The sequence below is a fragment of the Pteropus alecto genome, unplaced genomic scaffold (assembly GCF_000325575.1).
Source record: "Pteropus alecto unplaced genomic scaffold, ASM32557v1 scaffold5, whole genome shotgun sequence".
Classification (NCBI taxonomy): Eukaryota; Metazoa; Chordata; class Mammalia; order Chiroptera; family Pteropodidae; genus Pteropus; species Pteropus alecto.
In genome coordinates, this window is record NW_006441953.1 from 23,899,908 (window position 1) to 23,925,915 (window position 26,008).

Genomic DNA, 26,008 nt, shown 5'->3' on the forward strand with positions numbered 1-26,008 from the left:
ATAGCCTATTAATGTGGTTCTGGGGTAATTGATTACCCACATACAACAAACAAATGAACAGAAAATGTAGATGAATCCCTACCTCACACCACTCACAAAAGTAATTCCAGTTGGATTAAAAGGCTAAATGTGAATAGAAAAACTAAAAGTTACAAAAGATAAAGGATTATATCTTAATGAACTCAAAATAAGGAAGAATTTCTTAAGGTGCAAAACTACCAGTTTGTACAACAATTTTGTAAATATGACTATACTGAAATGTAAAATTGTAAAAATTTAAGTGTTATAAAAGTCAGTGTGAGCAGAGTGAAAGTTTACGCCTCAAATTTGGAGGCAATACTTGCAACTGATGTAACTGTCAACTATTCAACTAAGAAAACTACTACATGAGAAAAACACTCCACAAAAAATAGGCAGAAACAGTTCCCAAAAGATAACAGATTAGCCAAAAACCAAAGAATAAGATGTTCAAAGAATTATCCTACCCATTTCCATCTCGATATAGGGTTCTTTTATTCTCTGGTATAAGAGATGGTAATTCAACCTCTCTTTGACAGCTCAGATAGTTAAGCTCATATCCCTGAAATATCTTCTCTTTATTTATGTTTTCCATCTGCAACAATATTTTACTTTATAGTACTTCAAATATTTATAGAAATTATTATATCTCCAAGACTACTCTCTTTCCATGCTAACCTTTAGGGTTTTTTTCTCTATCTTCAACAATATGAGAAAGTTTACTTCTTTTACTTACTAGTGCTATAAATATTTGTTAAAACTATTATGTCTCTCTAAACCTGTTTTCCACACAAATCTTTTTTAGCTTTTTTAATTGTTTTTCATAAGTCAGTTTCCATACTCCTCATATTCCTTGCCCTATTTTCCACAAACTAGACTGACTTTAAAAATAGTCACCCTGAGGGGAGTATTTTCATTTACCTCTTAAATGTACTCTCTAACAAGACATTTCAGGATTAGAGATATTTCTTTTTGTACTTTCATTTCTGCAGATTTTTGTAAATACCCATTCTCAGAAACTGAGAGGAAGAAGTCATACATTGCTTGTACCAATCATTCTTTTTGTCCTGGCACACTAAGTGAAAAAACAGGTAAAAATACCATTGACATATAAAAACTTTTCCGTTTTAATATGGGGCCAAAGTAAAAACTTCTAAATTCCAAAGCACAGGAAGAAATTTGAAACTTATGGATCTTTATCATTATCATGACAACCACAAAGTAAATTCACCAGTCCTGTGCAGAACAAGATTAAGTGTGGGCAGAGATGAAGCAGCAGCACTTCAAAGGCCTTGTTGGTGGTGTTTTTTACCATGAGTTCCAGTGCATATCCTAGTAGAACTTCATTATAGTAAATTTCTCACTGCACTGTAACTTTTTCTGTGCCTACCTCCCCACTAAAATCTACTCTTGGGAGTATGACCGTCTGTTATTCACTTGAATCTACCAGTGCATGTATGATGTATGACATACTGGATTTATTGGATTAAAAATCTTCATTATTTTCAAATGTTGCTGGCAACTGGAATGAGATTTGATCATTGGATTTTAGCATTACAATTTTTTATTGTAAACATTTTGGATGAAAAATACCCTGAAATATCTTTATACTTTCTTAAACAACATATGGAACATAAGTGTCATGACGAACATTAATTATTGCACTGCCTTGTAATGGCTTGACATTTTTGGAATTATTTTTCCTTAGTCTAATTGGCAACAGATAAGTAAAAAAAAATGTAAGAATTATTACTTCACATTGCTGTGGCTATAATATGCCAGTCATTTTCTAGGCACCAAGGAAATAGTAAGGAACAAGATAAGAAATGTTCCTGCCCTCATGGGACTTATAGTCTAGTAAGTTAGACAAAGAAACAATAAACATATCAATAAAAAAAATAATTTCACAAGGTGATAAGATCTATAATGGAAATAAAACACAGTAGCAGGAAAGAGGTTACTATATTCCCTCTGAGAAGGTGATTTGTCTAGTAAACAGCCAGTAAATGGAAACAATTTCTGTTTATTAGGAACATATTCAAATATACAGAAAATACAGCATAGTAATCTTGTTCCTGTCATCCAGAACTAATAAACGTGTTATTTGATCATATTGGCTTTTGATACGTTTTCTGTTAAGAACTATCACATCCTTTCAATTTTTCTTGGAAGCAAACACTAATAATATCTATTTATGCATCTGTAAGGATAATAGTTTTGTATGCTTTTAAAATTTATGTAAATGCATACAAAAATGCACTCTTGTTAATTAACTGACTCCTGTAACTTGCTTTTTTTTTTTTGCTCATTTGATTAGCAAAAATCAAAAATCTCAACAATACCAAATGTTGTCAAAGATATGGGAAATTTGGTAATATCTACTGAATTTCAAATATACATAACCCTATTGTCTGGCATTTATACTTCTAGGTACATAATCTTAGAAAAATTCTCATATATGAACACAAGAAAATATTTGGAAGGATTTTTATTTCACAATTGTTTGTAATTGTGAAAAACTAAAACAACCTAGGTATCTGCCAATAGGTGAATGAATGGTAAATTTCTGTCTCTCCTTTTCTCTGTCTTCTACTCATTCTATATTACCCTAGAGCGTTTAGCTTAATAAGGATTTAGTTTATATCTATCAAGTTAATGATTAGTACTTTGGAAATGTATACACAAAACCCATCTAATTGTGATATGATAGCTCCTACTGATAGTTGGAGTCACACTCAGCTGGATATAAATCATCAGCAGGAGCAAGAAAATGCCCTTTACCCCTAATTTCAGATCTTCCTTTTTCTCAGTCCTCTTTTCTAAGCTTATCTGTCTCCTTCTCTTACTGTTTTTGCTTTTCTAATTTGGACAGTCCTAGGGATAACTCTATGATTTTTCTAGTGCTTGAGCTGTAAAAAGGGAATCATGATATCAGCAAAATACAAAAAAAAAGTATAGATAATACTGCTAACAAAAAGTGAGATTTTCTATAGATAAGTAAAATTTATCTAAAAATATTTTTTATATTTTTATTTCTTCTATGTGTTTTCATGTTTCTTGTATTCGCTACATAAATGTTCAGTGATTAACGAATTTTACTGTGTGATAGAAATATGCTGAAGGACTATATTTTCCATTTTCACTAAATAACAGACGATAATGTGTTACTTAAGTTAGCAGATACTTTTAGAGCAAAATTTTTAACATGGGTAGCCTAGATTGGTATGGAAAAAAAGATAAAAGCATTTCTGACTTTGGTCACTGTTTAGAGTTCCTAAAGAAGAGTAATGAGGAGTTATAGGCCTGACTTGGGTAGCTCTCTTAAAGGTGGAACAGGGCTTATTCTCAAGCTCATCCTCCAGATTAAAATTAGTTATAAGCGGGGCTGTGTGTGGCTGTCAACCCAGCAATCAAGGAGTGACCCAAAAAGGACAAGAATACCTTTATTGCCCTAGCTAGGGAGCTGTAGCCTAGTTTGCATAGTTAATGTAACACAGAGAGAAGGGGTTCCTGTACCTCCTTATTTCTTGTTTGTGGAATAATTAACTTTAAATCGACCATATCAAAAGTCTTCGAAAACTTTAGAGTTGGAGATTTTTCATTACTTTATTTTGTAACATTGATTAGGAATAACAGACTTATAGAAAGTGTATTTTACATGCTACCAGCTACATAAAACATGAGCAAAGTCCAAACTAGTGAATTGAATGATAAATCTGAATATGGATTAGGTAGTCATGATTTTTTAAAGAAGGTAGTCTTACAAGGTCTTGAAATAGTAAAATTTTAATTGCTGAAGAATAGAAACGAGATTATAAAAGAGAAGACATTTCTTTCTTCTTTTAATAGGTTATAGCACTTCACTGTTGTTTATGAAATACAAATGAAAAAGTCAAGATCTCTGATTGTGAGGCATTCAGTCTCATGAAGGAAAAAGATATGTGAATCAAGAATTCCATGAGAGTATCATAGTATTTTAGAATACTGTTGACTCAAAGGAGGCAGTAATTAGCCTCCACTTGGGGGGATCTCAGTCTTTAGAGATGCGTAGGAGTTTAACAAGTTAAAAAGGTGGAAAGAGCATTCTAGGCTGAGGGAACCATGCGCTGCATTTTGAGAGACCTGACACGACACCACATAGCATGTTTGAGGAACTACAAGTGGTTACACGGGAAGCGTCAGATGGAGACCAAGCATAAAATTGGGTAGGATGGATAAACTAGGGCAGGATACTTCATTTAACAACTTTGTAAGGTACGATGTACCATATACTTTGTTTGCCTGTCCATTATCCCCTTTTACCCTTTTAATCTAGGCATTCTAACCTCTAGCCATACTGAATTTCTTCTGATTCTTCAAAAATCTCTTCAGCAAATAATTATTGAACACTTATTATGTACCAGGCACTATTCTAGGCAGTAAGGATACATCAATGAATAAAATAGACGTGGTCTCTGCCTTTGCATAGCTTAGAGTCTGGTGGCTAATTCCGGTAAGTATCTAAGCAGCTAGAATACAGCCTGCCGAATGCTAAATAATATAGGTGAGTGTTACAGGTATAGGAACCTAGAATAATAACAAGTCGAAGTTATATCCTGAGTGATTGAATGATGAATAAGATTTAGTGAGAATTAGCATGAGTGTGGGATAGAGGAAGAGCAGATAAGGAGTCTTCTAGGCAGAGGAAACGACCCAAAGGTGGATGAAAGCTCAGAGATGAGAAACAGGATAGCACTTTCCCAACAGGTTTTTCTGCTCCATGTTTAGCCCTTTGCAGTCCATTCTCCCCACAGTAGGTTGACGCTTTAAAAACAAAATGATGTCAGCCTTATTCTCAGAATTCTCCAGTGGTTTCCTGTCTCTCTACGAGGCCCAATGCGATCTGCCTCCCTGCACCATTTCTTCTCTGGTCTCACTCGGCCTGGCCTCTCTGCTGCTCCTCACACACTCCAGACAGGATTTCACATCACAGCCTTTGCACAAACGGGCTTCTGGAAGCCCCCAGATAATCTGTTTGTTGGGTACCCTCACTTTGTTCAGCACTCTGTTCAGGTCACAGATCGGTACTGATAACACCCAATAAAATAGCAGCCTCCTCAGCCTTCCCTCCTCACTCTGTCAGCTTACTCTGCTTTACTTTTCTTAAGTAGAACTTTTCATCAGCCTGAAATGTGTTTGGTGGTGGTACTGTACAGATTACCTCACTAGATCCTAAGCACCATGAGAATAGGTCTCTGTGTGCCTTTTTTACTGCTGCTCTCCAAATTCTTAAAATAGCGATTTGCACATAGTGAACATGCAACGAAATTGTCATTGAATTATACATAGTAGGTTACGAGTGGGATGTTTTCAGTTTTTCGTCTGCATCTTTCCAGGGCACGTAAGTGTTAAGTAGATTTATATGGTAATAGTAAAACCAGTTGAATTTTTTAAAACCCCGTTGTATTTTTGAGTACATTTTTAAGCGTGTGTTTTCTTATAATGATTCTTATAGCTTAAGTTTTCAGTTTTTAGCTGTCAGTAAAGATATATCAATAGTATTATTGCCTGTTTTAAATTCATAGTTTTATTTTTATTTTTGATTCTGAAGTGTGTCAGATTGACAATGTCTAAAATGTTGAAATTTTTTAATTCAATATAGCAGTAATAAAAATAACATTTTAATAAATACGTAATCAGCTGTTTTCTAGCAAATTATTTTTCCTAAAGTGTTATATCGTTACAAGTTATATCTTCAATCACAGATATAACAATATATTACATAGGCAGTGATTCAACTCTTGTACATTTCAGTTATTCAAAATAGTAAAATTTTACACTGAGTTCTAAAAATACATTGGTTATACATAGTCACAGTTTACTTAAAATATATATTCCACATATTGTTGGTCCTAATATATGCTAATTATTGTTCTCTATTCATTATCATATTTTCTATGCTCTGTGTTTTGTGCAACTTACATCATTTCTACTTTCCCCGAGCATCATCTGGGCAGCCCTGAACAGAAGACAGTCATGGGTGAGCGGCCAAATGGCTGTTCATTGCAAAACCATGGGAAAGGTGACCAGGGTTGATTTTAAACAGGTTTTATATCATAGCCTGTTTGTTTTCTCATGTCACTTGGCAGTATCAGCTCCTCTTCTGTTCTTTTTTCCTATGTAGTGTCTTCCCAGTCATGTCCTGTTGCTGAAGCCACACAATGAGATGGTAATGGCCACATGTGAAACACAAGTGTTAAAATTTAGGTCATGAGATAGTAGATCAGCAAAATATGAAATGTTAAAATGTAAGGATTACCTATCTGTCACAAATATAAAGTTTTTTCTCTTGCAAAAATTATAGGGGATGGAGTGTTAGATCTCTCTACAAAGAAAACCAGCATAAAATCTGAAGAGTCATCCATATGTGATCCTTCTTCTGAAAATTCATTGGCTGGGTAAGCAATATCTAGGAAATATAATTTAACATTAATATAAAATTATCTCTGCAGAGAACTCCTAATACTGCTCTGAGTAGATTGACATATATAGTTTTCCTCCAGAATTTTTGTCACTCATAAGTGTGTGTCTCTCATACCTTCCATTTGTCCTTTCTCTTTCTTTTTTATTCTTTCTGTTAAAGAAAAGTTATCAGAACAATCACCAAACTTTAGTTCATGTTACTAAAATGAACTACCAACTTAACCATAGACTACAAACTAAGAAGCAGGACGAGTAATGAGAATTTTAAATTCAATATTCAGGAGGCAATTTTAAGGGAAATATGTAATTTCACTATTTAATTTTTTTAAAACAACACATTTTAAAAGTACTATACTTACTAATTCTTATAGTGTTTATATTTTTCCATTGTGCTTTAGGTGTGGTGGCAGACTAATTAATATATCTAGTAATCACCACAAAGAGTCCTTTCATGCTTTGATTGAAAGCTGTCATTAAATTAATTTAATAAACAATTATAGCGAAATGCTGTTCTGTTGGATTTTTGAATTTTTTTTTGTAACTTTTGCATCTTCCTATTAACATGAATATAGAATAGTTGCTTTAATTCTCCTGGTTTGAGATATTACTGGTTAACAAGGAAATCTGTAAGCCTCTTTATATTTTCAGATACCTGTGGTTGAAAGAGATTTTAAGAAACTAGTTCAATGTCTATTATTTTGAAGTAGTCCTGAATCTCAGGGGAATTTATAGCTTATATTTTTTTTTTTTTTTTTTTTTTTTTTTTTTTTTTTTTTTTTTTTTTTTTTTTTTTTTTTTTTTTTTTTTTTTTTTTTTTTTTTTTTTTTTTTTTTATCACATTTAAATCCTGGATGTAGAGTGTAATTTGTTTCAACCAAAGCCGTAGTAGCTTTTGAGTCCTGAGGTACAGTAAGCTTTCTGTTCTAGAAACTTCAAAATTACAATATACATTTGAAATAGAAATAACATAATATCTAAAATTATTTTACCCAAATATAACTACCTACTCGTTTCAAATTGTAAGTTTTTGTCTAGAGAAGAAATGGTCTTGTGGAAATATGGAGTGTTTGTGTTTGGAAATATTTTTGCTGCTACAAATTTCCTTGAAAGGGGTTGACTCTTTTATTACTTGTTTAGCGGTAACGTCACGTTTCTACTAACAAAAACTCCTTTAGGATTTGGGTATTTTTTTTTTATAATGGAACTCTAATTGTACAAATAAAAATTATAAGTGTTGCTCTGCAAGCATCTGTCAGAGGAATAGCAACATCATGAGAATATTTTTTCCAATACTGAGTTAGGATTTTATGTTCTTGGAAGGTCTGCCTGTTGAGGCCACCGTATGATTGACACACTGTCCTACGAGGACTGTAGCGTTTGCTTTGATAAGGAGTAACTACTACATCTCACAGACTTAAAAGAGTATAAGCAGTGATGTTACCTAAGCAAGGAGTATAATAAAGGAGTGGACCCTCCCCTTCCATAGCTGTGTGAGAGTCTCTCATGCATCAGTTTACCATCGTTTCATTCCATCCATCCAGGAGACTACACAGAAACAGAGAGGACTATGTGGAAAGAAGTGCTGAGTTTGCAGATGGTTTGCTCTCAAAAGCTTTGAAAGACATTCAGTCTGGAGCACTGGACATAAATAAAGCAGGCATACTTTATGGCATACCTCAAAAAACTTTACTTCTCCACTTAGAAGCCTTACCAGCAGGGAAGCCTGCATCTTTTAAAAACAAAACTCGAGATTTCAATGATAGTTACTCATATAAAGACAGTAAAGAAACTTGTGCAGTGCTGCAAAAAGTAGCCTTGTGGGCAAGAGCTCAAGCAGAGCGCACAGAAAAAAGTAAACTTAATCTACTTGAAACCTCAGAATTAAAATTCCCAACAGCTTCCAGTTACCTCCATCAGTTAACTCTACAGAAAATGGTTACTCAGTTTAAAGAAAAAAACGAAAGCCTACAGTTTGAAACTTCACATCCTACTGTACAGTTAAAAATTCCTCAGCTCCGAGTAAGTTCTGTTTCAAAACAACAACCTGATGGTCCTGGTCTGCTGGATGTTATGTATCAAGTTTCCAAAACCTCTCCAGTCCTGGAAGGATCAGCTCTCCAAAAACTGAAAAACATACTCCCTAAACAGAACAAAATAGAATGTTCTGGGCCCGTAACTCACTCAAGTGTTGACTCTTATTTTCTACATGGGGACCTCTCTCCTTTGTGTCTTAATTCTAAAAATGGAACAGTTGACGGAACCTCTGAAAATGCTGAAGATGGATTGGATCGAAAAGATAATAAGCAGCCCAGGAAAAAACGTGGCCGTTATCGGCAATATGATCATGAAATAATGGAAGAGGCTATCGCAATGGTAATGAGTGGAAAAATGAGTGTTTCCAAAGCACAAGGAATCTATGGGGTACCTCACAGCACTTTAGAATACAAGGTAAAAGAACGATCTGGAACACTGAAGACTCCTCCGAAGAAGAAACTCCGATTACCAGACACTGGGTTTTATAACATGACAGATTCAGGGACTGGCAGCTGCAAGAACAGCAGCAAGCCTGTGTAGATTACTTCTTAGGAAAATCGTTTGTGTGTACGTATGTGCGTGCGTGTGCGTGTGTGTGTGTTTGCGTGCGTATGTGCACAGGTGTGTATTTGTGTGTCTGTATACACACATGTGGGAATTACAGATGCTCACTCTGACAGGAGACATGAAATTTTACAGTTCAAAAACCACTTACATGCCTTTTGAAAAAGTTTTATTCAGGGTTTTCACTGTGGACAGAATTATATAGTTGCTTACTTAATTCTGATAGTTTGTATTTAATCCTTGTATAAATAGGTGAAAAAGATTCAGGTTTTCTTTAGTAGTCAATAGCATAAAGCATTGTGGGAAAACAAGTAATTGTCAAGTGAAACATTTTTATTGGTGAAAGACCACTCCAGCCATTCAGTTGAACCATCTTATAATGGAAATATATTAAAAGTTCGTAAACATTTCAGCGTAACATACTTACAGCTACTGTAAGTACGTCAAACAACCAATCAGAGTTTAAATAGACAGCTATCTCCATACTAAGAAAAATTAATGTATACAGTATTAGTACACTATAGTGCATTCTATGAAATATGAAATGCACTCAAGTGCATCCACCAGGAATAGGAAAGAAAACCTTAAATGATATATATAATGAAATTTAATATTTATCATTTAATAGTTGATTTAGCAGGAAGTTGGGGTTTATAAGGTATGTACTTTTAAAAAAACTGACACATATTTAACCCCAGCAGCTATAGAATCCTTTAATATAAGATGGAATACTACTAAGAACAAAAAGTAATTTAAATTTAATTATTAAAATAATTTAATTCTGTTTTTCATTTGAAAAATAAGCTAATGTGTAAGGTTAGAAAAGAAAGTTGGAATGCAACTTAGAGCATGTTTTTAATGTGCACAGAAAAAGCTTGAGAATGATAATTTTGGTTTAAATGTGCTGGTTAGTTGATGTTATGACTACTTTAAATTTTAAGGATTGTGACACACTCCTACTATTGAAAAACCTCAGTGTAACTTTAATATATTTGCTGCTGTGACATTTCAAAACATTTTCAGTTTATCAAAATGAATTACAGATTTCATTTTGGTGGGCGAAACATTATCATTTTGCTAATAACCAAATTTTGCAGTTTGTTCAGGGTCTTGAATAGATTTACAGATATTTAACACTGAAGCTGTTTTGAACTTTCAGTAATGTAAACTCTCTACTAATTGGGTAGTTAGCTGGGCAGTGCATTTTAACTTTTACTAGACTCATAAGAAAGACCAGTAATTTTTATATAGCAGTTTTAAAATGTGGTTCAGAGTATCCATGTTGGATTTATGGAGTATGCAGTTTTAGTAGTAAAATGTTATAAAGCATGTGCCTCCATATAACGAAAGGGGATTTGCTTCACATATTCAAAATTCTCTGAGTACCCTTTTTCTGTTAAAATTCAGGTTCCAATCATTTATCTAAGCCAGTTTTCCTAAGTCCAAAAAGGAATACTTAAAGCTGAATTAAAAAAAATAAGTGCACCTTGTCAAATACTTGTGTTTTGACACTTGTGTTTGTGTGTATCTAATAATTACATATACATGTAATACTAAAGAGATTTCCAGCTATTACATTTAAAAACTGCTTACGTATGTTTAAAGAAACTGAAGAGTGGGAGACTACACAACCAAGCGGTTATTTGTTCTCTTAGATATATACTGAACCCTCTTCAGCTGTTAATGTTACCTACATGCTAGAGTATGAATCCTCTTGCTCTTTTTTTTGCCCCCCGCAAGAAAGTATACATGATAGATTGCAAAACAGCAGATGTCAGGGTCATCTTTCTTTTTAAAGAATTAAGCCATATTTTGTGAGGGCCAGAACTTGGATTATTTAATATATTTCCCCTCCCCCTCCTATTGAAAAACAAAGTTAAATATTTCAACACAATTTTATTGACCTCTTTATACAGAATTTTACTTGCAAAAATTTGGGGGCTTGAATGCATTACATAATATTTATATTATATTGAGCTTTTTTATTCCTCACACTATATTTACATTAATAAATTGATTGAGAAGTTTATAGTAAAGGGATACTTACAGAACTCTTTTATATCATTTAAAAGATGACCTGACCAAAAACTTTACAGGATTCATAAAATCAGGGATCATTTTGCTATTGACTTCACAGTGATCAGTAGTTTTATAGGTAATATTATAGTTAATTTGCAGCATTTTAGTACTTGTATTATTTATTTTTGGTCAGAAATAGTAAATTAAATATTTTTTGATAGTTTATAGGTAATGATCAACCCATAACTTTTAAAAGAAACAAAATGTTTCTAATTATTGAGTTAACTTTTGATTATACAAACTAGGAAAGGCAGGGAAATTTATGGATTCCCCTTCTCCCCAGCGATTCTATTAAGATGTTCTTTATGTTAAACTTTCAGAGTACTTTATAAATTTAGTTACCAGTTACTATTTATCAATTGACAATTTTCTGAAATATCCAGTTTCAGCAGACTTTTAATGAAGATGAAAGCAACCCTTATGTGCTTTCTACTTATTTGAATGTTCCTCAAGTATTTTATATTTAAAAAAAAAAAAGAAGGAAAAGAAAAAAACAGTGCCTCTGTTTTTAGAAAACTACTGCTCAGTAAAGTTGTTTAAACCATTTCTGGTAGCTAATGACAATTTTATATTAAATTGTATACTAACTTTAGTGAGACTGATTTTTTTAGTTGTTTACAGTACAAATACTTGTATTTGTTTTTTAATTGCAGTATTTTCATTGTCGCAGTAATTTAGTAAAACTCTGTGGCTGCCTTGATTTTGACAGATTTTGTTAATATAAACTGATTGTTAGGCAATTAGTTATATTTATGCATAAATCAATTGCACTATAATTCATGAATTATTTATTACAATATTTTCTAATGAATTCATGTATCTGTCTTGTGTTGTAAATGTACTGTAATTCTGTTCCTACTTTGTGTTGTTATATATCTAAATCTGATTGTATGAATTTTAATTGTTCAGTTAACGTGTTTCTAGGTTGTAATTTGTAGTAAAGCACTTCAATGCTTTTGCACTTAAATTTACAACACTGTTGGTGTGTGATTGATTTACTCATTCAGTAAAAGAAAAAAAAGAAAAGCAAAGAAAAAAACTGACTACACTGACTTCTTTGATTCACTCTAGAAAGCAGTTTTAATATTAAATATTAGAAATTGACTTTCTCCAAAGAGCTATTTCAACAACAAAACTTGTAATGGGCAAAACGGATAGTGACATGCAAAACAAACAGCAGGATGCTTTGGTCTATAAATCAAACAGGAAAAAGTTAGGAAAAAATTTTAGCATTAAAAACAAGAGAGCTATAAAAGATACAATCTTAAAATTTTTAATCACTTAGCAATAAATTCTAGATTGGAGACATATGTATTCAGCTATTATTTACTCATATATTAGGTTTTTCTTTGAGATTCTAACATGCAAGAAATATGGAACAGAAAAAATTTGAAGCCAAATAAGCAAATTGTAGAATTTTATAATTTGAGAACTTAGTTATCTAATATCTGATATATGTATGTCTGAATATCTAAACAGGAACTTTATTAAGCTCTTTTCCTATGGCATTAGATGGAAATTACTGGCCACTGTGGTATTTTTGAAATTCCATTATTAGTAGTAAACTGAGTAAAAAACTTTTAATATGTGGATTTTTTTAGAATGTCAGAAGAGAGAAGAATTATTGTTGGTTTTCAGAATAGTTAACCCTAGTCGTCAGTTTTTATTATTTCTAAATTTTACTTTACTAACAGAAAAAACGAGACATTTGAACATTTCAGGCACTGTTACAAAAGCTTATTAATCTTTAAAATACAGCGTAGTGTATTTTCCTGAGAAACATGTAAAATCTTTTTAACTGTTTAGTCACAGATATGTTTAATAGGCTATAACGTAACTTTAAAGAAACTATTGAAGTACATTTATCAGAACTCTTTTGGATTCTCTTTTGCTTATGTGAAAATTATAATTTTTAATTTGGAAAAGAGCATCATTTCACTCGTATCTTTATATTTGATAGTTAACATTTCCTCCTGCCTTTGTTCCCTACATAGATATTTTTTAATGATCTAATATTGAATTTTGGGAGTCTTTCCATCATTTTATACTCCCAACCATAATAAAATTTACAAAAAAATTATTTTCAGAAAGGAAAGGATCCTGGGGTCATGTTCTCTCTTTGTCTAGAGGTGGCAGTGGACTTTAGAAGTTTTATTGTAATTTCTTATCTCTCTTCACTTTGATAGCTACTGTATGTCAAATCACATGCTGGTTTTAGTGAAATATCGGTTGAATCGAGTAAAGTTATCTTTTTCTAGAAAAATTTTGACCTAATATTCAAAATTTGCTTTGGAAATTCCTATTCAAATAACAATTTTTATAAACTGTAGATAAAATAGTGCATACTTATCTGTGAAACAGATTAAGCCATTTTTAGGGAGCAGAATAACAATTTCGCTTTTTATTTTAAAAGAAATTCTTTAATTTTTAATATACATGAACATAACCTTTTATTAAATAATATGCAGTTTTCTGTAGCAATTCATAATCAGCATATCCCAATTCTAACCCTAAATTTCTACAAACCAGGAGCTACTAGCAATAACATATAAGAAATCGTGAGTGGGAGGCTATTTTCATGTACAGAGTTTGGTGATATGTTTGATTTAAATGGATACTTTTCTGAAACAGAATTCTTTTAATATATTTTATTCTTCTTACTGCTGATAGCTGAAGTTTAAAAAGTTTTTTGTAGACTTCTACCTTGGTTGCTAAGTAATCATGAGTCTTAGTTCAAGTTAGATGTATATTAGTTGCTGCAGTGGGACATTTTCCAGCATTTGAAATTAAATAATTAGGTAAGTAATGCCTTTAGTTTCAATGTAATTACTTTAGTATTAAAATCAATTAAAAATAGATTTCATTTTTAAATAGCTTAAATTTTTTATTTTCTTATTAGGTTAAAATGCCTGCAGCTTAATCTTACAAAAGACATTCTGTTATTTATATGAAATCTAAATCCCTTAATTTTCCTTGTGACTATGCAGAGCTCTTTTATTAATAATTTTATTTTTATTACCTGAAAAAAATACCTATTTTTAATAAAGATAAGAAAGATTTTCTCCTACATCTTATTTTTCTTATTTACACTAATATCGACTGATAATTATCAAAATAACTTATAAAATGTCTACTCTATAAAAATTGTAACTCCTTCTGAAGCACTTTCCGTTAAATATTCTTAATATATTCAGAGCACTAAATGGTAGCAATCTGTAAATATATCTATAATCATCAGCTTTTATATCACAAAACTAGGGCTTTGCTTTGACACTTATACTTCTTCATAGGAAGTTGTCATCAGTGCTTCATTATATTTTTGCTAAACAGAAATGAAGATGTCCTTATTACAGCTCTGTAGGAGTTAGGAGAACAGCAATACCAAAATATCTTTTGTTCAAACTCTTAGAATTATAACTCCTTATAACATTGGTATTTTTGCTGTAATTCATTTTTTGTTTGATTTTCATTTTTTAGTTCAACTGTTGATGCAAAATCAGAGGAAGCTACTAAAATGGAAAAAGAAAAATCAGCATTAAGCAAAGTTTTGGAATCTTTGTGCATACATCACCAGCAACGAGTTTTGGCTATGTTGAAATTTCTAGTCCAAGAGCAGAACGCTGCTTCTCTTTGCTGTTGTAACACATCACATACTGTGTCTTCAGAATCTCAAAAGCCCCTAATTGAAGATGATTTACATGGTCTGTTCTGTAGTTGTGAATATAGGCTGGCAGAAAGCGGGTGTTTACAGAATGAAAGACAAAGCCCTGTGTTTGTGCCTCTGCCAGTCTGTATTAAAGATTTACATTGTTTATCTTGCCAAACTGTAACTATTGAACACATTAAGACAGTAGTGAATAGAGGAATTGCAAACAGTTATACTTCTCACAGGTGCTGTTCTGGACCGTTTCCAAACATTCGCTCTACAAAATCGGCCTTTTATACTAAGCCTCTTTCGTCGAGGGAAGGACGTGACATTTCAGTCAGTCTTAAAGATATCTGTAGATCTCGAAGTCCCTCACCCCCACCATTGTCACCTGTTCACACTGAAGGATTCGAAAAATTGAAAGATGTCATCTCAGAGCTTTCAGCCTTGGAAAATAGCAGACTTGAAACAAACATTAACCAGCCTCCATTTCTCACACCAGCAGAAATAAGCAGTGACAAGGGTGATCATGAAGGTAAAATACAGAAAACTGAAAAACCCAGTAACACTGATTCTTTGCTCTTGGAAGACAGCAATAATTGTACTGCAAATCATGAAAAAGGTGAAACTGTAATTTTTCAAGATTTAATGGATCGGATTAATGAGAAATTAAAATCAATAGAAACTACAGATATGACAAACCTTATAAAATTATCTAGCAGTGATTGTAATACAGATAATGATTTAAAATTGAGAGATTTAATAACCTCCCTCTTGCATAATGCAAAAGCCAGTGATTACAGTTTTATGGAATTACTGAGTCAACACGATAAAAACGTAGAAAATAAAATGATTCAGACAAGATTTCGAAAACGTCAAGAAACCTTGTTTGCAATGTACAACTCTCCTGATTCTCCTATGTTTAGAAGGCAGTCTTTACAGATAAAAAGAGAACTTGCCAGTCTTAATGAAAATTTTATTAAAAAAAGATGCAGTGAAAAAATTTCAAGGAAATTGATATGCAATGATGTGATATTTTCAACGGACAAAGAAGAATTCTATCATTGCCAAGGGCCTTCTTTACAAAATTTGAAAAGCCTGCAAGACAATAATGCAGAAATATCATTTTCACCAGATTATGCATTACATAAGTCATTGCAACTACCTCTTCATAATTTAGAAACTAACTTGGCTTTTGACACATTTTCAGAAAGCTTTAAAACACCTACTCAGAGAATGAGCATAAGAAACTCACAGGAGAAATCTGCAGCTGGAAAAAAATTCCTGCGAAATCATAAGGAGAATCCAAAATTACAGAATATGCAAACTCTTTTGAAATGTGATGTTCCTGGACTTTTGAGCAGAACTAAACGAAACATTGTGCCTCCAGGGTGGTATTCTATATATGTGACAAATAATTATGTTCTCAAAAAATCCCCTAAGGCCAAAAAAGTTTCTGACTGTACAAAAAAAAAAGATCAAGTGAAAAATGTTCAAATTGAAAGCTCACACAATATAGATCTAAACAAAATTGCAATGAATTCTAATTTACAAGTTGTTGTGGAGCGCTTGGAAGATACGATAAATATGGCCAAGAAGTCATGGAATAATCAGTCATTATTGGAAGGATATAAAGTATCCAAGAAATTGATAGAAATCGATGGTAAAGATCAAAATGCTGGTAGAAATATGACTCTTACTGTAAGTAGAATGATGTGCAAAGAACAGAGTTTATCAAGATCTGTGGTAGCATCCAACAATATCAAAAGCAACCATATGCCTCCAATAGATTTGAATAACAAAAGACTTGATAATCTGAAAAAGTCATCTGTTTTGGATACGGGTAGCTTTATTTCCACTGTTGAGAATGTACCAACAAAATATGAAGCCATCGAAAGCTCTTTTTCCAGCTATTCTAGTCCTATCAAACTCATGTTTTTATCTGAGGTTAAAAGCAGTGAAGGAGTGAAATATACTTTAACTTCAGTTGGTAATTCTGAATCAAATATTGATCTTCCTTCTTCGGAAAAACATTTAGACCATCATGTAATTGAAAAAAAAACAGAAACAAATGAGGATATCCCAGATGCTAACTTTGAGAATTATAGTTCTACTCTTGATGACAGTGACACTCTTCAAAGAGAACTAAACAAATTTAATTGTACAAAAGAAACTGCAGAATCTTCTGCAATGTTTATAGATGACACAAATAATGATAAGCCACACGAAGAACCTAAGGAAAATTCAAGCAGTGCAGTTGATTCATCTTTCAAAAGAAAACCAGGCAGACCTAAAAAAATAGGTCCCCAGGTTGTAAAACAGATTAAGAGACCAATTGGAAGACCACCGAAACCTAAAACCGATCAGACAGACATCACCATTTGCCAGAATGAGTCCTTCAGCGCCGGAAAGAACAGCCCAGAATCTCTCCTATCAGAAGTAAAAGAAGGTATTTATAAGAAGAGTATTACGGTAACTGTTATTTATGGAAGGTCAAGAAGAACTAAAAGGCATGTTTCTGAGGGAAGTGCAAACCTAAGCAGTGTTGTGTCTTTAAACAATAATGCTGCCAATTTTCCAACTGAATGTAATAGTCTCAGAAATCTTAGAGAATACGAAACTGACTCGGGTGAAAGACTAAGTGATGTTTCGAGTTTGACTACTGAAAGTGAGGTCTTGGGGTCTGGCTTTGAACATGTTAGACCTATCAAGAACAAGTCTGTGATACCTCAACCTTCCAAGAACATTATTCGACCCAATCAGAAGCCTTTGGCGATAATTAGGAAGCCTGGTAGACCTGCGAAAGTGAAAATCTCTGGTATATCTGTAACTATTAATAGAATTTCACCTCAGGAGAGAGAAGTAAGTATCAGCAGCTGCTTACCGCCTTTAGAACAAGAGAATGTAGTAGAAAAAAGCCTGCCTGAAGAAAAACATGGTCCCCAGTGCAATAGGATGGATACAAGGCACAACGAAGCGGACGTATGTAAGAGTGGATCAAAAAGTATGGTTGCTGCTGTACCTCTGAGACATTCTATTAGGGACAGAAAGCCATCTCTGCATTTCTTACATTCATTAGCATCTTCTAGCTCACTTATTTACAGAAATACTCTGCTCCATAAATCATATAAACTCCATTTGCAGAAAGGTAAAAGACAGAAGGAAAAACGTAGGCAGTCAAGAATAAAAATAGCTCCCAAAGGTACCCCAGGAGCTAGGAATTCAAGGACTGCCAAAAAGTTTTGGGAAAATAAATTAATACCCATTTCTGAAGTATCCTTGGACCCTATAATTTCGTCAAACCCTTTGCTCAGGTGGTGGGCCGCTTCTGCTTCAAACGATTCCTTATTAGAGGAATTAAACAATAGATTTGAAAAAATAACAAATGCTTGGGTGCAAGTGAGTGGGGATGAAGCTGAAAATTGTGTTCATAAAAGAGAACACACCGCAAATGATCATTTGAAAATAGCAAACCCTTTGGAATCCTGTGTTTTAGAACTCGAAGTTTCACCTGTAAAAATGCTTTTTCGGAAAAAGTATGATTTGAATGAACTCTGTACCTGGTTTATGCAAACAACAGAAACACAGTCCCTTTCACTAGTTAGAAAAGCGAATGCTCGAAACCCTTTGGAAGTAATAAATACCAGAGGAATTAAATTAGGGACCAAATATTCCGATTTTAATGCCAGCCCCTTCAGAAAGCACTTTAAAAAATTTGCACTATCTTCTCCTTCAAAATCAGCAGGGAAGTTGCATATACTGCATAAAATGGTTAGCTCTCCACTCTTAAGTGTGAAAAGTAATTTGACACTAGCTAGATTCAAAAGGACTGAGTTTAAGAGGTTGCAACATGAAAGGTGGAAAAGAGAGGGAAAGCTGCATAACCATGGAACAGGCGATTGGATCTCTAAAAGGAGGAACTTGAGATTTTTCTGCCAGAACCAATTTTTAAATAAGACTAAGCGGGGAACAAATGCTGACATCCCACTCCAAGGAAGAAGCACAGTGGATAATCAGTTTCTTTTGCCACCTGAGATCAGGGATGACTTTTTGCAACGGAGGGTGGCAATGTCCGACTTCAGAACACATGCTAGTTTAGAGAATAAATTTCAGTCAGAAGCAAAGGAGAATGGAAAAAATTGCAGCCAAAAAGATTTTGAAAAGGGACCAAGACTGGGGAATGTATGTCCAAATAATTGGAGATCAAAAACCTTAAAAGATTGTAGAATATTTTTGAGGAAGATCAACTATCTTGAACACAGAAATACCTTTAAACTAAATACGATCATTTACTCTCCTGAATCCGTTGACAGTGGAAGTAATCATCAGACTCATGCGGAAGAATCAAAGCGCTTTACCTTAAGATCCCATTCTGCTAGGCAAAATTCTTTTAAGAAACAGTCTAAAGAAAGAGAAAATGCTAAAGCAAATAGCGCTTCAGTCGATAAATTTCCTGGCCAACTTGACAATAGTAAATTAAATAAATGTGTTAAGAGTGACAAGACTCCTTCTGATAGTTCTGAAGACCTTAGCAAATTGAACAAAAGAAAAAGACCTCCATGGAAGACCACAGAAATGTCAACGAAAAGACATAAACGACAGTCTTGCAACAGCGGACAAATGGCAAACTATTATTCAAAGTCCCAACTAGGTAAGTTTTTCTCTACTTAATTTTAAAGTTTCATTGTAGGTGCCTTGAGTAAAGTATGAGCTAATGGGTAGAAGAGGAACAGCTGATTCAGTTTTAAATCATTTCCAAAATATTTGGACAACCTAATTTCTTGGCACCTAGTATGAAACTCATGAAATTAGGCGCTGCTAAATGCACCAGTGCACTTCCCCACGTCTTAATGTGTCCAGGATTTCAAGCAAATTAAAATATATTAAATAGAGACATAGAAAGCTTCTAAACGCATACCATTAACAAAAAATTTATCTGCTCTTGCATTTGATAGATCTAAGATAAAATATAGAAAACAGTTTGATAGAGTATATGCCCAAATAACTCTCTAAAACTTAACTGCTACACTCCAGGCTAATACATAGTTATTGTGTGACAATAACTCTGCGACCAGGCCACATGGAAAGAGGTAAAGACTCATCTCATTGCTAAAGAGGCAAAGGCTGTGCATGCATAATAGCAAGGGGCCAGCCTCGGGCCCGTTGGCACCGCTTTGGGAGCCACTCGTGAGACTCTTACTGAAACAGTCTCAGGGAACACTTTCTTTTTCAATAAATCAGCAAACTTGTTAAATAGTTTTTTTCACATCAGACACCGAACTAGGTACCACGGATACAAAGATGAGGATTCCTTTCCAGAGATGATCCATAGCCTATCTAGGGAGAAAGTCATATGCAAGTAATTTGAAGGCTAAACTCAGAACGAAACTGAAATGACTGCTTCACTCACTCAGGTGTCCCAGCCTGACGTTGGTGCCTCAGGGAGACACCTTAGAACACAGCGAAAATATGAACGCCGTAGTTGCCAACGTAGCCAGTTCCGGCTCCACTGATAAGTGCTACACAATTCAGGATATTGTAGAGTGTGGTAGTGCTTATTGATTACTTCCCTGACACGAAAGAGTGCCGAGTTACATCTGGAAATTTAAGGATATTTTACCATGTAGTTGCATTGTTACATTGTATATTTGGGGGGTTGGGGCAGTATTAGTGGCTTTATTTTTACCTTTTTAAACTTTTTTAAAAGTTATAAAAATACTATCAGGTTTTATATTAAAAAATTAAAAGCAGTAATTAAACTCGAGTTTTAATAGGTAAGATGATTTTTATGGTCCCCAAAATTCAGTTATTTAACTAAATAGCTTTAAAATACCTATTTCAGTAATATCTAACATGCAGTGATTAAAATTTTTGACTATCTAACATGCAATGATTAAAATGTTAAAAGGTGGTCAAATTAGAGTCGCCATTATGAAAGAAGAATCAAATCTAAAAACAATACCCCTTGTTTCATGCCTTCAGGATAACTAAAAGTAACATTATAACAAATAGTATGTCAGGAAAAAAGAGAGAAGACTGATAGTGATCTAAAAAATGCCTTAGACGATTCACCTAAAGATATACGCTCATATTTTTAAAAGACTGTCGTGAATAGAGAATAAAGTAGTATTTCATTTTTTATTATACCATCCTCATTTCATGCTGTTGGAGTTTACCAGAGGTAGTTTGCATTAACTCATTTTACAACAGAACTGTATTTTGTCCTTCCAGCTTCTTAACCATTGTATCTTCCTAAGATATAAATATAAACTTTATTTTAATATGATTCTTCATCTCACTAAATATGAGATTACCCTAGAAATATAAGATGGAAGATGCCTAATTATTATCTTTTCAAATTAATCTCAAAATCCTTTTGTGATATATATAAAAATTTAGTATCATAAGAGTCTTTCTGCTTTTCCAATTTTTAAAATTATGAGTACTATTTCCTGTTCTGCTTAAAGTTTTATTTATCTTTTACTGATAACTTTCCTTCTTTATTTTTTAACATTCTTTTTTTTTACTCAATCAATAAGGACATTTTTACAGAGTTGTATTTAAAACAATATTTGTTATACTTATCTGATTTTCAAATGTTTCTTAAGGTGTTATTTTTTTCTCATTCTTGGTATTTCATACTTCTTTTTGCCTTTTTGGAAATGACACTAAAATTCATTATCAGTTTTATATGTGTTTTTCTTCTTCATAGAATAATTAGTGCTTAGAGACTTGAGAGATACTTTTAACGATAATACTTTTCTAGAAGAATTCTTAATTCAATGTATATAATGAATTATGGAATATTTCTATTGATGAAAAGTTTTGTTTCTACCGCAAATGTCTTGTTTCTGTACATTTCAAAATTAACTGTTCAGATACAGTCGAATACATAGGCGTTTTAAAATTTTTACTTTACTACATTTGTACTGCTGTATTTCAACTGTGGACATGGAAAGGAGGAAGAAGTGCATGCACTTCCATCCTATTCTTAGTTCAGCAGATATTTAATGAATGCCTACAATATGGTCTTAAGCACTGCCAAAGGTTCAAAAAGTTCCCTTTCCATGTAAGTGAGTAAATAAGACCTATGTCATTTCTTTATCCAACAAACAGAGTGTATTTCATGTTTTAAGGAAGATAGTATATGTTTTAAGGAGAAAGAATGGTTAAAATCATGGTTGGAGCTCTCATGGAGCTTGTCGTCTCATGGAGGATAGTGAATAGGCAATTCCAGTGGAAAGATGCGTGCTGTGATCCAGGAGAGGTGGAATGCAGGAGCATATAGGGAGGAAATCGTAGAATTAGACACGGACTCCTGCAGAGTCACATCTAAGCTGAGATTTGAAGGGGGCCAAAGTAGAGTCAGGAGAGGAATATTTCAGGCCAAGCAAACTGTATGCAGAAAATCCAGATGCCACAAGAGCTCAGGCTTGTTTGGAACACTCAGTAATTTTGTTCAAATAGCTGAGTCACAAAATAGAAATGAAGGATGGAGGCAGGGAGGTGGATGGGAAAATGGCAAAAGATAAAGCTCCTGAGGGAAGCATCAGTTAATGAAAAAAAAAAATAGTTTGAGCCCTAAGAGCGGCATTAATGGAGAAGAATAGATATATTTGAGAAAGATCTGTGAAGTAGAATTAATACATCTTAGAGGGTAGAGGAATAAAGGATAACATCCCGGTTTGGGGCTTAACCATCTGGGTAGGTAGATGGTAACATGCACTGTGGTATAAACACTCAGAGTGTTCAGTTTTAGACATAAGAATTTGAGGTAGCCAGTGAGATATTCAAGAAAAGATGTTTAGGGAGCAATTCGTTTTCGCTCAAGAGAGAGGTCTGAGCTAGAGGTAAAAATTTGAGCGTCAGCAAGTCACTGAATCCATGAGAGTGGAAGAGATTGTTCCTTGTAAAGTGGGAAGAGCCTAGAATCCCATGGCCCCAAAGATAAGATGTGTACAAAAGGAGACGGATGAAAGGGGGCAGGAAGAGAGAGGAAGCCAGGAGAGGGTGGCAAAAAAAAAAAAAAAAATTTGCATTCTAACAGTGGAGAAAACAACAGTGGAAACTGTTGTCAAGAGGTCAGTTAAGCCTTGACACTTTTCCATCAAATATAGCACAAGAGGTTAATTTAGTGATTTGGGAGAGAGCAGTTTTGGTGGACTAATCGAGCCAGAAACCTTATGACTGAGTCAATGCCGGAAGAGGAAATGAAGGGAATTAGCACAGAAAACTATAAATGATTATGATTGGAAAGGAGTTAGGGAGGTAATGAAAGGGAATCCTTGTTAAAGGCGGGTTAAAAAAAAAAAAAAAGATGTTAGATGCCACTGGGAAGAAGCCGGTGGAAAAGGCTGACACAATGCGATGGCAAGCGTGGAAGGGGAGCGAAGCCCCTGAGTCGATTGTAGCATTGTTAGAGAGAGAGGTCTTGGCTAGAAGAGTCACTTCCCCCTTAAATGTATGAGGATGCAAATCACCTCGTGGGGAAAATGTTAAAGATGTTAGAGTATTTTCTATGAATCAAGAGGTAGTCAAAGAAGTATGGTGGGTATCGGTAATGTGGATATAGTGTGAAATACTGTCCCAAGAAATAATAGGATGGACAGCTTTGTGATTTTCTCTCAGCTGCCAGAATGTAAGCCTGGAGAAAGGTGGGCCCTTAGCTTAATAGTAAATAATTGGATTCACCACGTGGGTGTAAGGGAAGGACAAAAAGACCAAGCCAAGAATTCCACGAATAGTGAGCTACTCTTGTGTGATCAAAGTGTAATTCTAGAGAGTTCTTGAATAGTAGTGCACAGTATAGATTTGAGGGGGAGGGCAAAATGGGGTATGTGAAGGGCCCATAGCAAGGGATGATTTTTGAGGTGATAATGGCCTGAAATAGAATATGACTATTGAAAAAAATAATGTGGACCTTTTTAATATCTGTATCTTTCGACAAAGTTCCCAGAGCAAACGTGTGCCTTTTCTAATTGATACATATCCAGATGTAAATAAACTGATTTTGGATACCTTCGAGGATATTTTAAGACTAGAATAACCTAATGTCGACTTGTAGCTATTAAATTTATAGTTATCCTAAAATGTTAAGTTTTCCCATAAAAATTCAGAATTCAGGTTGACACTTTGGATTTAAGATCATTGAAAAATGTTCAGTTTGTCAGCTTTTTCCTTTTTGTCATCTACCTCAAAAATGACTGAATATGCATTTTTTTTTTCATTCAAAAAAAAATTCTAGTTTTCACATAGGTATATAACTGATGGGTGACTTTTTAATTAACAGTATATTCCTTCAACTGCCCGAAACCCAGACAGATCATGTTTCCTCTGGTCCTGATTATGAACGTTTTACCACATTTTTTAGTCCTAACTCAAGGTGTCCTTTTAGATTTGTATGGTGGAGGCAACCCTTGGCACAGAATATCTTTAAACATTTTTAAATAAAATTTCAAGTTGAGTTCCTTCACGTGCAGTGATTCAGCATTATTATTATTTAATGGAAAAAACTACGAAGCTAGAGTCGATGATTTTCTAAATTTCATTTTGATAGAAAAAAACATTTCCAAATGATTCACAGTTTAATCCAGTTCGCTGCACAAGCATTCGCAAAGATGTATTCCCCAGAAACACTGGGCGCCCGAGATGTTGTGTGCAAAGGGTTCCGTGGTGGGGACTGCTCAGTTCTCTCTCCTGGGCTTATCGAGTCACAGTGCCCCGCTGGCACGAGAAGCGACATTCTCCAAACTTTATACATACCCTAACTTTTTATATCCGACTGAACATGGTTTGGGGAACATAATTGGGAAATGTTGCTCTACCTAGTTTCCTGCTAGGATTTTTCTATATTTATTGTGATATTCCTAGAAATAATGGAATGACTGCAAAAATATGTTAATTTACATACTAGATTTGTCCTTGTTGTATACAAATTAAGTTAGAGTGATCAAAATTTTAAGTGCTTTATTAAGATTCACTATTAAGAGAACACTGGTAAACATTTATAAGCCAAAGGTGATCACATTCTGATCAGTCTGTTTCATACGTTTCGTTTTTGTGTATTAGATTTTGCTTCGTGTTGTGTTAAGAACGGAACAGCTGTGGTAGCAGTCAGTTCATGTGGCTTTACTGTCAGTTCACGTGGCTTTACTATATTACTGTCAGTTCATGTGGCTTTACTATATTACAAACAATGACAAAATCATTTACGAATTTGGGAAAACACGAGATCAATGTCTCCCCAAGCTTTAATTCACATTTTAATTTGGATGAAATGAAGATAGATATTTTAATGCAAAAATTAGTAAATTCATCGACATATTCATTTTTAGATGGGCTTCATTTAACCACTTTGCTAATTGCCAGTTCCATAAATAAAATAATTATAACTTTGATTCAGTTATTTAAAAAGTATTCTAATGAAATCAGGAATTTTTAATAAAAATCCATTCAGTTTATAATGGTATTTGTCCTAGCATTGTAATTTTCACAGGGAAAGAAAGAGTTTTAGGTCTTAAAGAGCAGCTCACTCTTGCCATAATACTTTGTTAAAATATAAATCAGCTACTTTGATAATCCCTTGTCTTGATTTTTTTTATTAGACTTCTTGGATATTTTATATCCCATTACTTTGTCAGCCATTACTGAGTTTTTCAGATATTCTGCTTTACTAATTGCCACACATATTTCATGGGAAATCATTCAATTTAATCAACAAGTACTGGATACTTTTCCCTTTGATCTGTCAGATCTATCTATTGCGTTAGGTGTTAGAGTAACAAAGAAACTCAGAGAACATATCAAAAAATATTTCAAATTGTTTTTACTTTGGCCACATTAGTATAACTTGAAGAGCGATAATTTGGTTGATTCTCCATTCTAGTGGATTTGGAGTGTAAAACTTTTCAAACATAAAATTAATTTTCTAAATCGGAAGTCCGGCCCATGGCGATGGAGCGCCACCATGCGCATTCACTTAGATGTTGTCAGTCGCTGGTTTTGTGCCGCAAGAGCTAAACTGAGCAGTTGCAACAGAGACCATATAGAGCCCACAAAGCCGAAAATATTTATTATCTGGCCCTGTTTGCTGACCCCTGTTTGTATCAGTAGAATTTTGATATGGTGTAACTAGAAAAAATGCATTGGGCTTTTTTAGTAGATTCAGATGATCATATCCGCTCGTCCCCCACACCCCCCACTCAC

The 26,008-nt window shown here is 33.8% G+C and overlaps 1 protein-coding gene across 1 annotated transcript in view; it reads left to right on the top strand.

Annotated features, from left to right (window-relative positions):
* Positions 1-12,128, top strand: part of LCORL (ligand dependent nuclear receptor corepressor like) — a 95,717-nt gene extending 83,589 nt beyond the window's left edge. Inside the window, 2 exon segments of the mRNA XM_015594892.2 lie at positions 6,362-6,455; positions 8,022-12,128. Coding sequence (XP_015450378.1) covers positions 6,362-6,455; positions 8,022-9,054 — 1,127 coding nt within the window. The 3' untranslated portion in view covers positions 9,055-12,128.
* Positions 12,129-26,008: the final 13,880 nt, after the last annotated feature.